Here is a 12,938-nt window from a genome sequence, read left to right on the forward strand (position 1 = left end):
AGGTACTTCTAACGTAGGGAATTGTACGTTTGTATGTTGCCATGCTTGTGTACACAGTCATTTGGGCTGTGTGCCACGTGGTTTCTTCCTCCTGCAGTAAGTGACAGAGGTATGGACGAGGCATAAAGCATAGAGCAGTCCTCTGTGTGCGGAGCACAGTGTGTTTGAGGGGATGAAAGTAATCCAGGGCCCTGAAACAGCATCAAGGTGGGAAGGACCCCCCTCCGTGGGCCCCACAGTGGAGCCATCCAGATGGGCAGCTCTTCTCTGGATGCTACCAGAGGGCATCTGCTGAAGCTCTTCCCAACAGACCTTTTGGGTGGATTGTCCTCTTTAAGGACACAGAGAAAGCAAAACCTAATAAATGTGGTCACCTGTCAGCAGAGAGGGAGAATGCATATGAGAAGGGCAGGCACTGCTCTTGACCTAGAGGACGCTAGTTAGAGCGTTAATGCCACATGAGGCAGTGAGGCCAGTTCCCCATGGACTGTGGTCCTGACTGACTGTCACAGCCTCACAGAGTACCCCCTCTCTGCCGCTGCAGACACCCGGACGTGTGGTAGCTGATTTGAGCCTGCAGCCCAGAGAAGTACCTCGGAGACTGGCGCCTGGCTTTCTAAACCCAGATGAAGGCGACTCCACCTAGTTTAGGTTTAGGTCAGAAATGGAGGAAAGGAATGAGTAAATGAAGGTACAGAGGCAGAACGACAAGTGCATTCTCTAGGACGCTTACTTGGGTGGGCTGGAGACTCGGTGACAGTGACAAGGCTCATGTAGGGGTCCAAGTGCGAGCCAGTGGAGGACCATGGCAGGAAGGAGGAAAACTGTAGAGGAGTTTGGGCAGGTTGGATAATTAGATTTGATTTAGGGGCAAGAATCGGAGGAGCCAAAGGTAAGTCTACGGTTTGGGGAGACCCATTGCAAGGTGCAGTGTTGTGATGCGTCACAAAAAATAATAAATAATAAATACATGAAGAGCGACAACCTGAGATTTGTTGAAGGTGTGCATTCCTCACTCTGCCTTTGCTGCAGTGCGACCCTTAAAGAAGATTGAAGGTGGGAAGGGAAATACCACAGTGAGAACTCCTTTTGCAAGAAAAATACTTTTTTTTTTTAAACCTTGCACCTTATTTTGCAGCAAGCTAGTGGACTTGAAGACAGAGATTGCAACACAGTAGAAAAGTGTGATTTAAAGTTTGAACACAGCACTGTTCTGTTCGTACCCCAGTTCATATTCATTGGTGAATGTGAATCCATTTACAGATTTTCTATTGGCACCAGAAAGATGACTTGGGCTTATGTAGAAAGGAGAGCTTGTTTTCACACAAAATAGCCTCTGGTGGCTAAGTACATAGTTTGTAGTTTCTGGCTTCTAGTTGCAAACTGCAGTGGTGGGTTCCTGCAGTTCTGGGTAACGGCTTGCCATCTGGACCCTTTTCAGGATTTGAGGCCAAGAAGTGAGTCATGGCGCATTTGTGTGCACCCACTTGTGTGTGTGACTGCTTTGTGCCTAACAGTATCCCTCCCAGCTAGTTGATCTGTAATTTTGCAGTTTTAAAAATAGAAACTAAAACCAGTACCTATGGCTTATGGAAATCCAAATAGCAAAACACATGTCCTGTTACCCCCCAGCTGATTCTGCTGTTAAAATGTAACTTTTCAGCAAGCGCTCTCCGCATTTCTTGGAGAGACGGCCCGTGCGCCTTCCCCTGACTAGCCCCTCTTTCTGCCCCCCTCGCAGAACGTGTACGTGAACATAAACCGCATCATGTCGGTGGCCAACCGCCTGGTGGAGTCGGGCCACTACGCCTCCCAGCAGATCAAGCAGATCGCCAGTCAGCTGGAGCAGGAGTGGAAGGCGTTCGCGGCCGCCCTGGACGAGCGCAGCACCTTGCTGGACATGTCGTCCGTCTTCCACCAGAAGGCCGAGAAGGTCAGTGCCTGGGACCCACCACCACCGCCCCCCCCCGCCACCCCGGAGCCCTGTGTTCGCACGGCAGAGCCGGGAGGACGCTGGGGCCCTGAAGTCCACGGCTGCGCTCAGTACCCAGCCCTCAGCCCGCTGTGCGACCTCAGGCACGCTGTTCCACCTCCTCGTCCCGTACTTTCCTCATTTGTAAAGTGGAGATAAAAGTATGGACTTGAGGGGCCGTTTCATGGTGTAATGAGATCATTCATATTAGCTGCCTTGCACAGGGCCCGGTATGCTGTAGGGACTTGTAAGTGACAAGTACGCTGTAGGGACTCGTAAGTGACAACTGCTGTTCTTTATCCCCTCCTGTCCCTCCTCCTCATCACTTGAGAATTCCACTTAGGATGCTTTGGCAGCAAGTAACAGAAAGCCTGACTCTCAGGTTTAGACATCAGGGGTTGTTGAGTTCTTTTCTCACAACACAGGGAATTGCAAAGTATAGGGAGTTCCAGACGCACAGTGGTGTCAGGGCTGGGTGGGCTCCTGACTGGGCCTGGCCATCCCCTTGGGCTGCCAGGTGTGTGCCGCAGCTCCCAGCGCTGGCCCCTCTACTGTGGTGTCCCATGCATGCAGGATAGCGGTGTCGTGTCCTCTCACTTTCTCGGGGCAACAGTGTTTGCAGAAGGTCCCTCCAGCCCAGCCCGCTTCCCTGCAGTCCCCTCGGCCAGGAGGGCGGTGCCTGTCCACACCCTGGCTTCAGGGGCGCGGGGAAGGGCAGGTCTGGGTTCTCAGCCTCCGCGGCAGGGGCAAGGCTCTGCCAGCCGGGGCTGCGGTGGGAAAGTGGCTTTGGGGTATGGTTTCCAGTGTCCCTCACAGTTACTAAGTCATTTGTATGGGTTCGGCTTCATGTCAGCTTCATCTGCTGATGTGCTGGGCACAGTACCTTATTTCAGAGGTAGCGTGTGATGTGTGCCCTTAACGCTATCCACATGCCCACAGACAGGCAAACCTGCTTCAGTGAACACGCTTGGAAAACAGCGAAAGGTAAGTGAATTGCTGTGACTCAGGTGCTAGTGGTGGAAGCCTGGGTGGTGAAACACCTTTTCAAGACATAGAGGAAGAAAGCTCAGGAACTTCGGGCCACTAGGAAGACACAAGTGGTTGCCTTAATTGAAAGGAAGCACACTACTAGAGCTTCCTCAGGGATAGTTATGGGAGGAAACCGACATTCGTAGGGATTTGCACTGACGCTTCTAAGAAGGAAATAGTATCCCTTTAATCTAGAAACAGTCTCTGTTGAGGAGTGAAGGCAACAAGGGAAGGTAGAGGCCCCAGCTTGCCTGGCATCTTGGCAAGGCAGCTGGAATGTTGCACAAGGTGCTAATTATGAGTGATCTCAACTCTAGAAACCTTTAAAGTGTGAAGCAATTGAGGAAACAGAGTGGGATAGAAAGAGGAGAAAGTCTTAATAGTCTCATGTGAAAGCTGTGAGTAGGGACTTGTAGGTTTCAGCGGTCAGAGTTTTCTGCTAACTTTATGCATTTCGGTAGTTTGATGATAAAGGAGAAACAAAGCCGCCCACCCAGAAACAGTTTGAATTAAAGTAAGAGGAGCCCCCTTCAGCCTAAAGCAGCGCTGTCTGCACTTCTCTGTGGCCACCTCTGGTCCCTGTCATTGTCAGGGTCGTGGTGTGTTGTTCACTGGACATTATCGTGGGTGGGAGAAGAGCTGTGTGGCCCCGCTCGTGTGCCATCTGGAATGGTAGCATATAGTGTGGGCTGCAGCCACCCCCTGGGCCGGGAGGTGTGTGAGTTGCTTGTGGTCCCCGAGAAAGGTCCTTGAAGATGATGTGAATAAAGTTGAACAAGGACAGGCTGCTTGGGGGAATAATGGATAGTCTGAAGCACAATAACACATAGGGAAAATCTCTCTAACCATGGCAGGTTTCAGAATTGCAAATAAACCCAGAAGATTAATTGCTGCTCTGACCTACCTGAAAATAATGTAGAAATGTGGGTGCCATGGGGTGTTTTCCCCCCAGTGTTTTATTATAAAAATTTTTAGACATGCAGCAAAGTTGAAAGAGCCTGAGGTGTTTTTATTTGGATAAAATAATGACTGTCATTTATGGATTTGAAGGAAATGCAACTAGATTGAATACATTGCGGAACAGAATTTCGTGGGATCCTGCGTGAGCTCTAACAGTGCTTGCAGTCCCTGCATATCAGTGGCCAGAGAAGATGCCAAACATGACCTTAGGGACAGAGAGGGCAGGTGAGAAAGGCTGGCATCTCTCACGGGCCCGGACTGAGGCGGTGTGGCCTGCACCCGGCAACCGAAATGTGCGGATGGGACCGACCATAGGTCGGCTTCTGAAAATGTTTCCTTACCCTCAAGTGCAGGTGTAATGTGTATCTTCCCCTCCACTGACATTCAGAGGCGTGGAAGAAGATCACACCTCCTAAGCAGTTTTCCTCTTCCCAGGAGAGGGATCTCCGAATAGGTTAACTTTGTTCCCTTTTTAAATGCTCTGTCTTCTAGTTATGCTTCAGCTGTTCTCATACACTCAGTAGGGAAAGGACCAGAACCTGGACATCATAAATAAGGTTTCCATCACAGCCACCCCTTTGACCCTCATCCAGTTCTCATTAAGAATTTAAATCTGATTACGGTGACAGAGGGCTCAACTCTGTGACCCTGTGGTTAATGGTGTCACTGAAGGAAGCAGCCTTCCCGGAAGGATGGCAGCTGGGCTTTGGAGGGGTGTGTGCTGCGTGCCCAGCCTGCCCCTCTGTCTCTGTGGGCGCTCTTCTGTTGGTGTTCGTTTGTGGGTTTTCTTGTCTTTCTTTTAAATTTTTGAATTTTATTTTATTTATTTTTTTATACAGCGGGTTCTTATTAGTCACAAATTTTATACACATCAGTGTATACATGTCAATCCCAATCTCCCAATTCATCTCCCCCACCCTCCACTTTCCCCCCTTGGTTTCCATATGTTTGTTCTCTACATCTGTGTCTCAATTTCTGCCCTGCAAACTGGTTCATCTGTACCATTTTTCTAGATTCCACATATATGCGTTAATATACAATATTTGTTTTTCTCTTTCTGACTTCCTTCACTCTGTATGACAGTCTCTAGATCCATCCACGTCTCAACAAATGACCCAATTTCGTTCCTTTTTATGGCTGAGTAATATTCCATTGTATATATGTACCACATTTTGCTTTATCCATTCATCTGTCGATGGGCATTTAGGTTGCTTCCATGACCTGGCTGTTGTAAATAGTGCTGCAGTGAACATTGGGGTGCATGGGTCTTTTTGAATTATGGTTTTCTCTGGGTATATGCCCAGTAGTGGGATTGCTGGATCATATGGTAATTCTATTTTTAGTTGTTTAAGGAACCTCCATACTGTTCTCCATAGTGGCTGTATCAATTTACATTCCCACCAACAGTGCAAGAGGGTTCCCTTTTCTCCACACCCTCTCCAGCATTTGTTGTTTGTAGATTTTCTGATGATGCCCATTCTAACTGGTGTGAGATGATACCTCACTGTAGTTTTGATTTGCATTTCTCTAATGATTAGTGATGCTGAGCAGCTTTTCATGTGCTTCTTGGCCATCTGTATGTCTTCTTTGGAGAAATGACTATTTAGGTCTTCTGCCCATTTTTGGATTGGGTTGTTTGTTTCTTTAATACTGAGCTGCATGAGCTGCTTGTATAGTTTGGAGATTAATCCTTTGTCCGTTGATTCATTTGCAAATATCTTCTCCCATTCTGAGGGTTGTTTTTTCGTCTTGTTTATGGTTTCCTTTGCTGTTCGAAAGCTTTTAAGTTTCATTAGGTCCCATTTGTTTATTTTTGTTTTTATTTCCATTACTCTAGGAGGTGGATCAAAAAAGATCTTGCTGTGATTTATGTCAAAGAGTGTTCTTCCTATGTTTTCCTCTAAGGGTTTTATAGTGTCCAGCCTTACATTTAGGTCTCAAATCCATTTTGAGTTTATTTTTGTGTATGGTGTTAGGGACTGTTCTAATTTCATTCTTTTACATGTAGCTGTCCAGCTGTCCAGTTTTCCCAGCACCACTTATTAAAGAGACTGTCTTTTCTCCATTGTATATCCTTGCCTCCTTTGTCATAGATTAGTTGACCATGGTGCGTGGGTTTATCTCTGGGCTTTCTATCTTGTTCCATTGATCTATGATCTATGTTTCTGTTTTTGTGCCAGTACCATATTGTCTTGATTACTGTAGCTTTGTAGTCAGCTCCGTTTTTTTCCCTCAAGACTGCTTTGGCTATTCAGGGTCTTTTGTGTCTCCATACAAATTATGAGATTTTTTGTTCTAGTTCCGTAAAAAATGCCATTGTTAATTTGATAGGGAGTGCATTGAATCTGTAGATTGCTTTGGGTAGTATACTCATTTTCACAATGTTGATTCTTCCAATCCAAGAACATGGTATATCTCTCCATCTGTTGGTATCATCTTTAATTTCTTTCATCAGTGTCTTACACTTTCCTGCATACAGGTCTTTTGTCTCCCTAGGTAGGTTTATTCCTAGGTATTTTATTCTTTTTGTTGTAATGGTAAATGGGAGTGTTTCCTTAATTTCTCTTTCAGATTTTTCATCATTAGTGTATAGGAATGCAAGAGATTTCTGGGCATTAATTTTGTATCCTGCAACTTTACCAAATTCATTGATTAGCTCTAGTAGTTTTCTGGTGGCATCTTTAGGATTCTCTGTGTATAGTATCATGTCATCTGCAAACAGTGACAGTTTTACTTCTTCTTTTGCAATTTGTATTCCTTTTATTTCTTTTTCTTCTCTCATTGCTGTGGCTAGGACTTCCAAAACTATGTTGAATAATAGTGGTGAGAGTGGACATCCTTGTCTTGTTCCTGATCTTAGAGGAAATGCTTTCAGTTTTTCACCATTGAGAATGATGTTTGCTGTGGGTTTGTCGTATATAGCCTTTATTATGTTCAGGTAGGTTCCCTCTGTGCCCACTTTCTGGAGAGTTTTTATCCTAAATGGGTATTGAATCTTGTCCACAGCTTTTTCTGCATCTATTGAGATGATCATATGGTTTTTATTCTTCAATTTGTTAATATGGTGTATCACATTGATTGATTTGCATATATTGAAGAATCCTCGCATTCCTGGGATGAATCCCACTTGATCATGGTGTATGATCCTTTTTTTAAAAAATTATTTTATTTTATTATTATTTTATTATTTATTTTTATTTTCGGCTGTGTTGGGTCTTCGTTTCTGTGCGAGGGCTTTCTCTAGTTGCGGCGAGCGGGGGCCACTCTTCATCGCGGTGCGCGGGCCTCTCAGTATCGCGGCCTCTCTTGTTGCGGAGCACAGGCTCCAGACGCGCAGGCTCAGCAGTTGTGGCTCACGGGCCCAGTTGCTCCGTGGCATGTGGGATCCTCCCAGACCAGGGCTCGAACCCGTGTCCCCTGAATTGGCAGTCAGACTCTCAACCGCTGCGCCACCAGGGAAGCCCTGGTGTATGATCCTTTTAATGTGTTGTTGGATTTTGTTTGCTAGTATTTTGTTGAGGATTTTTGCATCTATATTCATCAGTGATATTGGTCTGTAATTTTCTTTTTTTGAAGTATCTTTGTCTGGTTTTGGTATCAGGGTGATGGTGGCCTCATAGAATGAGTTTGCCAGTGTTCCTTCCTCCTCAATTTTTTGGAAGAGTTTGAGAAGGATGGGTGTTAGCTCTTCTCTAAATGTTTGATAGAATTCACCTGTGAAGCTATCTGGTCCTGGACTTTTGTTTGTTGGAAGATTTTTAATCACAGTTTGAATTTCATTACTTGTGATTGGTCTGTTCGTATTTTCTATTTCTTCCTGGTTCAGTCTTGGAAGGTTATACCTTTCTAAGAATTTGTCCATTTCTTCCAGGTTGTCCATTTTATTGGCATAGAGTTGCTTGTAGTAGTCTCTTAGGATGAGTTGTATTTCTGTGGTGTCTGTTGTACCTTCTCCTTTTTCATTTCTAATTTTATTGATTTGAGTCCTCTCTCTTTCTTGATGAGTGTGGCTAATGGTTTATCAAGTTTTTTTATCTTCTCAAAGAACCAGCTTTTACTTTTATTGATCTTTGCTATTGTTTTCTTTGTTTTTATTTCATTTATTTCTGCTCTGATCTTTATGATTTCTTTCCTCCTGCTAACTTTGGGTTTTGTTTGTTCTTCTTTCTCTAGTTCCTTTAGGTGTAAGGTTAGATTGTTTATTTGAGATGTTTCTTGTTTCTTGAGGTATGCTTGTATTGCTATAAACTTCCCTCTTAGAACTGCTTTTGCTGCCTCCCATAGGTTTTTTTGTTTTTTTTTTTAATGTTAAACCCCACTTTACTAGAGTTAGTTTCTTGACACATTAACTCATTTTTATTATAGAAGAGGGACAATGAATCTCAGTTGGCTTACAAGCTAGGAGATCACTTTGAATTCTGCATTTCTTAACAGCAAACAGATATAGCACTGGCACAAAAAAAGTAGTTTTAAGCTTGTTTGCATAGTTCTTTTTTTTAGAATAAACATAAAGCATTTATTTTTTACTTTATAGGAACTCCACAAGTTAAGGTCCCATTGTTCTTTTGCTGTGATTGTTGTTACTACTGATGTTGCTGTTTTCTGTCTTTGCTGGTTCTTTCTAATCTACCATTTGTCATTATTGGCATATGATGATCTCATGGTCACAAGATGGCTGCTGTAAAACCAAGTATCATATTCTCACAAAAGAAGGAGGAAGCAGAAAAAGAGTCCAAATGGTCATTTTCCTAATGCATATTTATCTTTTTTCAGAGAAAAATATCATTCTCATAAGCACAATAACAGCCTTCCCCTAATTACTCATTTGCCAAAACAGATTGATATGACCATTCATAAGACAATTCATGGCAAAGAGGGATATGATAATGATTGTCTTAGCCTAACAAGGATTTATCCACTGAAGCTGAATGCTTCACTCCTCAAAAAAATCATAAAGTTCTATGAGCAAGGAAGAACTACTAAGTGACTGTTAAGTAAACCATCAGAGTTGTTTGTCCAGGACCATATGATTCTTTTTTTCCATTGGAAATGGAATTCATTGCCTCCCATAGGTTTTTGATCATCGTGTTTTCATTGTCATTTGTGTCTAGGTAATTTTTCTTTCTTCTTTGATTTCTTCACTGATCTCTTGGCTATTTAGTAACATATTGTTTAGCCTCCATGTGTTTGTGTTTTTTACGTTTCTTTCCCTGTAGTTCATTTCTAATCTCATAGCGTTGTGGTCAGAAAAGATGCTTGATATGATTTCAATTTTCTTAAATTTACTGAGGCTTGATTTGTGACCCAACATGTGATCTATCCTGGAGAATGTTCCATGTGCACTTGAGAAGAAAGTGTAACCTGCTGTTTTTGGATGGAATGTTCTAAATATCAATTAAGTCCATCATGTTTAATGTATCATTTACAGCTTGTGTTTCCTTATTTATTTTCATTTTGGATGATCTGTCCATTGGTGTAAGTGAGGTGTTAAAGTCCCCCACTATTATTGTGTTACTGTCAATTTCCTCTTTTATAGCTGTTAGCAGTTGCCTTATGTATTGAGGTGCTCCTATGTTGGGTGCATATATATTTATAATTGTTATATATTCTTCTTGGATTGATCCCTTAATCATTATGTAGTGTCCTTCCTTGTCTCTTGTAACATTCTTTATTTTCAAGTTTATTTTATCTGATATGAGTATTGCTACTCCAGCTTTCTTTTGATTTCCATTTGCATGGAATATCTTTTTCCATTCCCTCACTTTCAGTGTGTATGTGTCCCTAGGTCTGAAGTGGGTCTCTTGTAGATAGCATATATATGGGTCTTGTTTTTGTATCCATTCAGCAAGCCTGTGTCTTTTGGTTGGAGCATTTAATCCATTCACGTTTAAGGTAATTATCGATATGTATGTTCCTATCACCATTTTCTTAATCGTTTTGGGTTTCTTTTTGTAGGTCCTTTTCTTCTCTTGTGTTTCCCACTTAGAGAAGTTCCTCTAGCATTTATTGTAGAGCTGGTTTGGTGGTGCTGAATTCTCTTAGCTTTTGCTTGTCTGTAAAGCTTTTGATTTCTCCATTGAATGAATGAGATCCTTGCCGGGTAGCGTAATCTTGGTTGTAGGTTCCTCCCTTTCATCACTTTAAGTATATCATGCCACTCCCTTCTGGCTTGTAGGGTTTCTGCTGAGAAATCAGCTGTTAACTGTATGTGAGTTCCCTTTTATGTTATTTGTTGTTTTTCCCTTGCTGCTTTCAATAATTTTTCTTTGTCTTTTATTTTTGCCAATTTGATTACTATGTGTCTTGGCATGTTTCTCCTTGGGTTTATCCTGTATGGGACTCTCTGCGCTTCCTGGACTTGGGTGGCTATTTCCTTTCCCATGTTAAGGAAGTTTTCGACTATAATCTCTTCAAATATTTTCTCTGGTCCTTTCTCTCTCTCTTCTCCTTCTGGGGCCCCTATAATGTGAATGTTGTTGCGTTTAATGTTGTCCCAGAGGTCTCTTAGGCTGTCTTCATTTCTTTTCATTGTTTATTCTGTTCTGCAGCAGTGAATTCCACCATTCTATCTTCCAGGTCACTTATCCGTTCTTCTGCCTCGGTTATTCTGCTATTGATTCCTTCTAGTGTAGTTTTCATTTCAGTTATTGTATTGTTCATCTCTGTTTGTTTGTTCTTTAATTCTTCTAGGTCTTTGTTAAACATTTCTTTCATCTTTTTGATCTTTGCCTCCATTCTTTTTCCGAGGTCCTGGATCATCTTCACTATCATTATTCTGAATTCTTTTTCTGGAAGATTGCCTATCATCTCCACTTCATTTAGTTGTTTTTCTGGGGCTTTATCTTGTTCCTTCGTCCGGTACATAGCCCTCTGCCTTTTCATCTTGTCTCTCTTTCTGTGAATGTGGTTTTTGTTCCACAGGCTGCAGGATTGTAGTTCTTCTTGCTTCTGCTGTCTGCCTTCTGGTGGATGAGGCTATCTAAGAGCCTTGTGCAAGTTTCCTGATGGGAGGGACTGGTGGTGGCTCAGTAAAACTTTAATCTGCTTGACTGCTGATGGGTGGGGCTGGGTTCCCTCCCTGTTGGTTGTTTGGCCTGAGGCAACCCAACACTGGAGACTACCTGGGCTCTTTGGTGGGGCTAATGGCAGACTCTGGGAGGGCTCACACCAAGGAGTACTTCCCAGAACTTGTGCTGCCAGTGTCCTTGTCCCTTGGTGAGCCACAGCTGCCCCCTGCCTCTGCAGGAGACCCTCCAACACTAGCAGGTAGGTCTGGTTCAGTCTCCCCTGGGGTCACTGCTCCTTCCCCTGGGTCCCGATGCACACACTACTTTGTTTGTGCCCTCCAAGAGTGGAGTCTCTGTTTCCCCCAGTCCTGTCGAAGTCCTGCAATCAAATCCCAGTAGCCTTCAAAGTCTGATTCTGTAGGAATTCCTCCTCCCGTTGCCGGACCCCCAGGTTGGGAAGCCTGACATGGGGCTCAGAACCTTCACTCCAGTGGGTGGACTTCTGTGGTATAAGAGTTCTCCAGTCTGTGAGTCACCCACCCAGCATTTATGGGATTTGATTTTACTGTGATTGCGTCCCTCCTACCGTCTCATGGTGGCTTCTCCTTTGTCTTTGGATGTGGGGTATCCTCCTTGGTGAAGTCCAGTGTCTTCCTGTCGATGATTGTCCAGCAGCCAGTTGTGATTGTGGTGCTCTCGCAAGAGGGAGTGAGAGCATGTCCTTCTACTCCGCCATCTTGGTTCAGGGCCCTTACAAAGACTGAAACCCAGTCTTGTATTAGCTCAGTCCTTTTAGAATCCAGTCATTCCCTTACAATTTCTTCATCCTTTGGAGGTGTTTTCTCCTTTTTCTTCCTTTCCAGGTATTTGCTTTGAGTGAGAGGCCGACAATTTCAGCAGTTATAATCTCTTCACATCTTACTCATGTTTGTTTGTGGTTTTATAAACACAAATCTTGGGATTAAAACTAGATGAGAATGATGTTTTGTAGACTGTGCTTCCAGAGATGTCTCGGCCATTCATTCTCTCCCAGCCTCGTCCCCAGTGAGGGTGTGCACAGGATCAGAATGTCAGTTTGCAGAAATGGAGACACGACCACAAGGTTACTGATTTCACCAGTAGACAGTGTCTTCGGCTCCAGCCTCCACTTTGTTTGGTCATGTGTTATATCCCTTTATATTAAGAAGCTTCATAGCAAGCTTGTTAGAATTACCTTTTTATAAATCAAAGAATTAAAGTGACTTGATTTTACTACGCCTTAAAATCTCCAATTTTCACTATTTAAAAAAATTATTAGAGCTGCACTGTCCAGTATGTTAGCCAGTCACCACATGTGGCTATTGAAATTACTTAAAGGTAAATAAAATTTATTAATAAAATAATTTAAAAATAGAATTAGGGACCTCCCTGGTGGTGCAGTGGTTAAGAATCCACCTGCCAGTGCAGGGGACTCGGGTTCGAGCCCTGGTCCAGGAAGATCCCACATGCTGCGGAGCAACTTAAGCCCGTGCGCCACAACTACTGAGCCTGCGAGCCACAACTACTGAAGCCCACGCACCTAGAGCCCGTGCTCCGCAACAAAGAGAAGCCACCGCAATGAGAAGCCCACGCACTGCAACGAAGACCCAACAGAGCCAAAAATAAATACATAAATAAATAAATTTATAAAAAAAAAGAATTACACTTCACCTCCTTAGTCACAGTATCCACATTTCAGATGCTCAGTAGCAGCGTGTGGCTGGTGGCTGGCGGCCTCAGCAGCACAGATGGGCGTTTCCATCACTGCAGAAGTTCTGTCAGTGCTGATAGTGGTTTACCTTCAGAGTGAGCCATAAATCTGATCACCTCGTTTTATCCATGACTGTAAGGGCCTCTATAACCAGATAATAGCCAAAAACAAAGTAACCAGGACTTGTATAGCTCTTTGAAATTTACAGAGCCCTTTAATACAAAATCCCATTTCATCCTTA

At 43.6% G+C, this 12,938-nt stretch overlaps 1 protein-coding gene across 4 annotated transcripts in view; it reads left to right on the forward strand.

Annotated features, from left to right (window-relative positions):
• The window catches only part of TRIO (trio Rho guanine nucleotide exchange factor), a 372,926-nt gene that overhangs the window by 160,451 nt on the left and 199,537 nt on the right, over positions 1–12,938 (forward strand). For all 4 annotated transcript variants that reach the window (XM_068535156.1, XM_068535157.1, XM_068535155.1 and 1 more), the window contains exon 7: positions 1,742–1,933. In XM_068535156.1, coding sequence (XP_068391257.1) covers positions 1,742–1,933 — 192 coding nt within the window. The remainder of the gene's footprint in view (positions 1–1,741; positions 1,934–12,938) is intronic.

The sequence above is a fragment of the Eschrichtius robustus genome, chromosome 2 (genome assembly GCF_028021215.1).
Source record: "Eschrichtius robustus isolate mEscRob2 chromosome 2, mEscRob2.pri, whole genome shotgun sequence".
NCBI lineage: Eukaryota > Metazoa > Chordata > Mammalia > Artiodactyla > Eschrichtiidae > Eschrichtius > Eschrichtius robustus.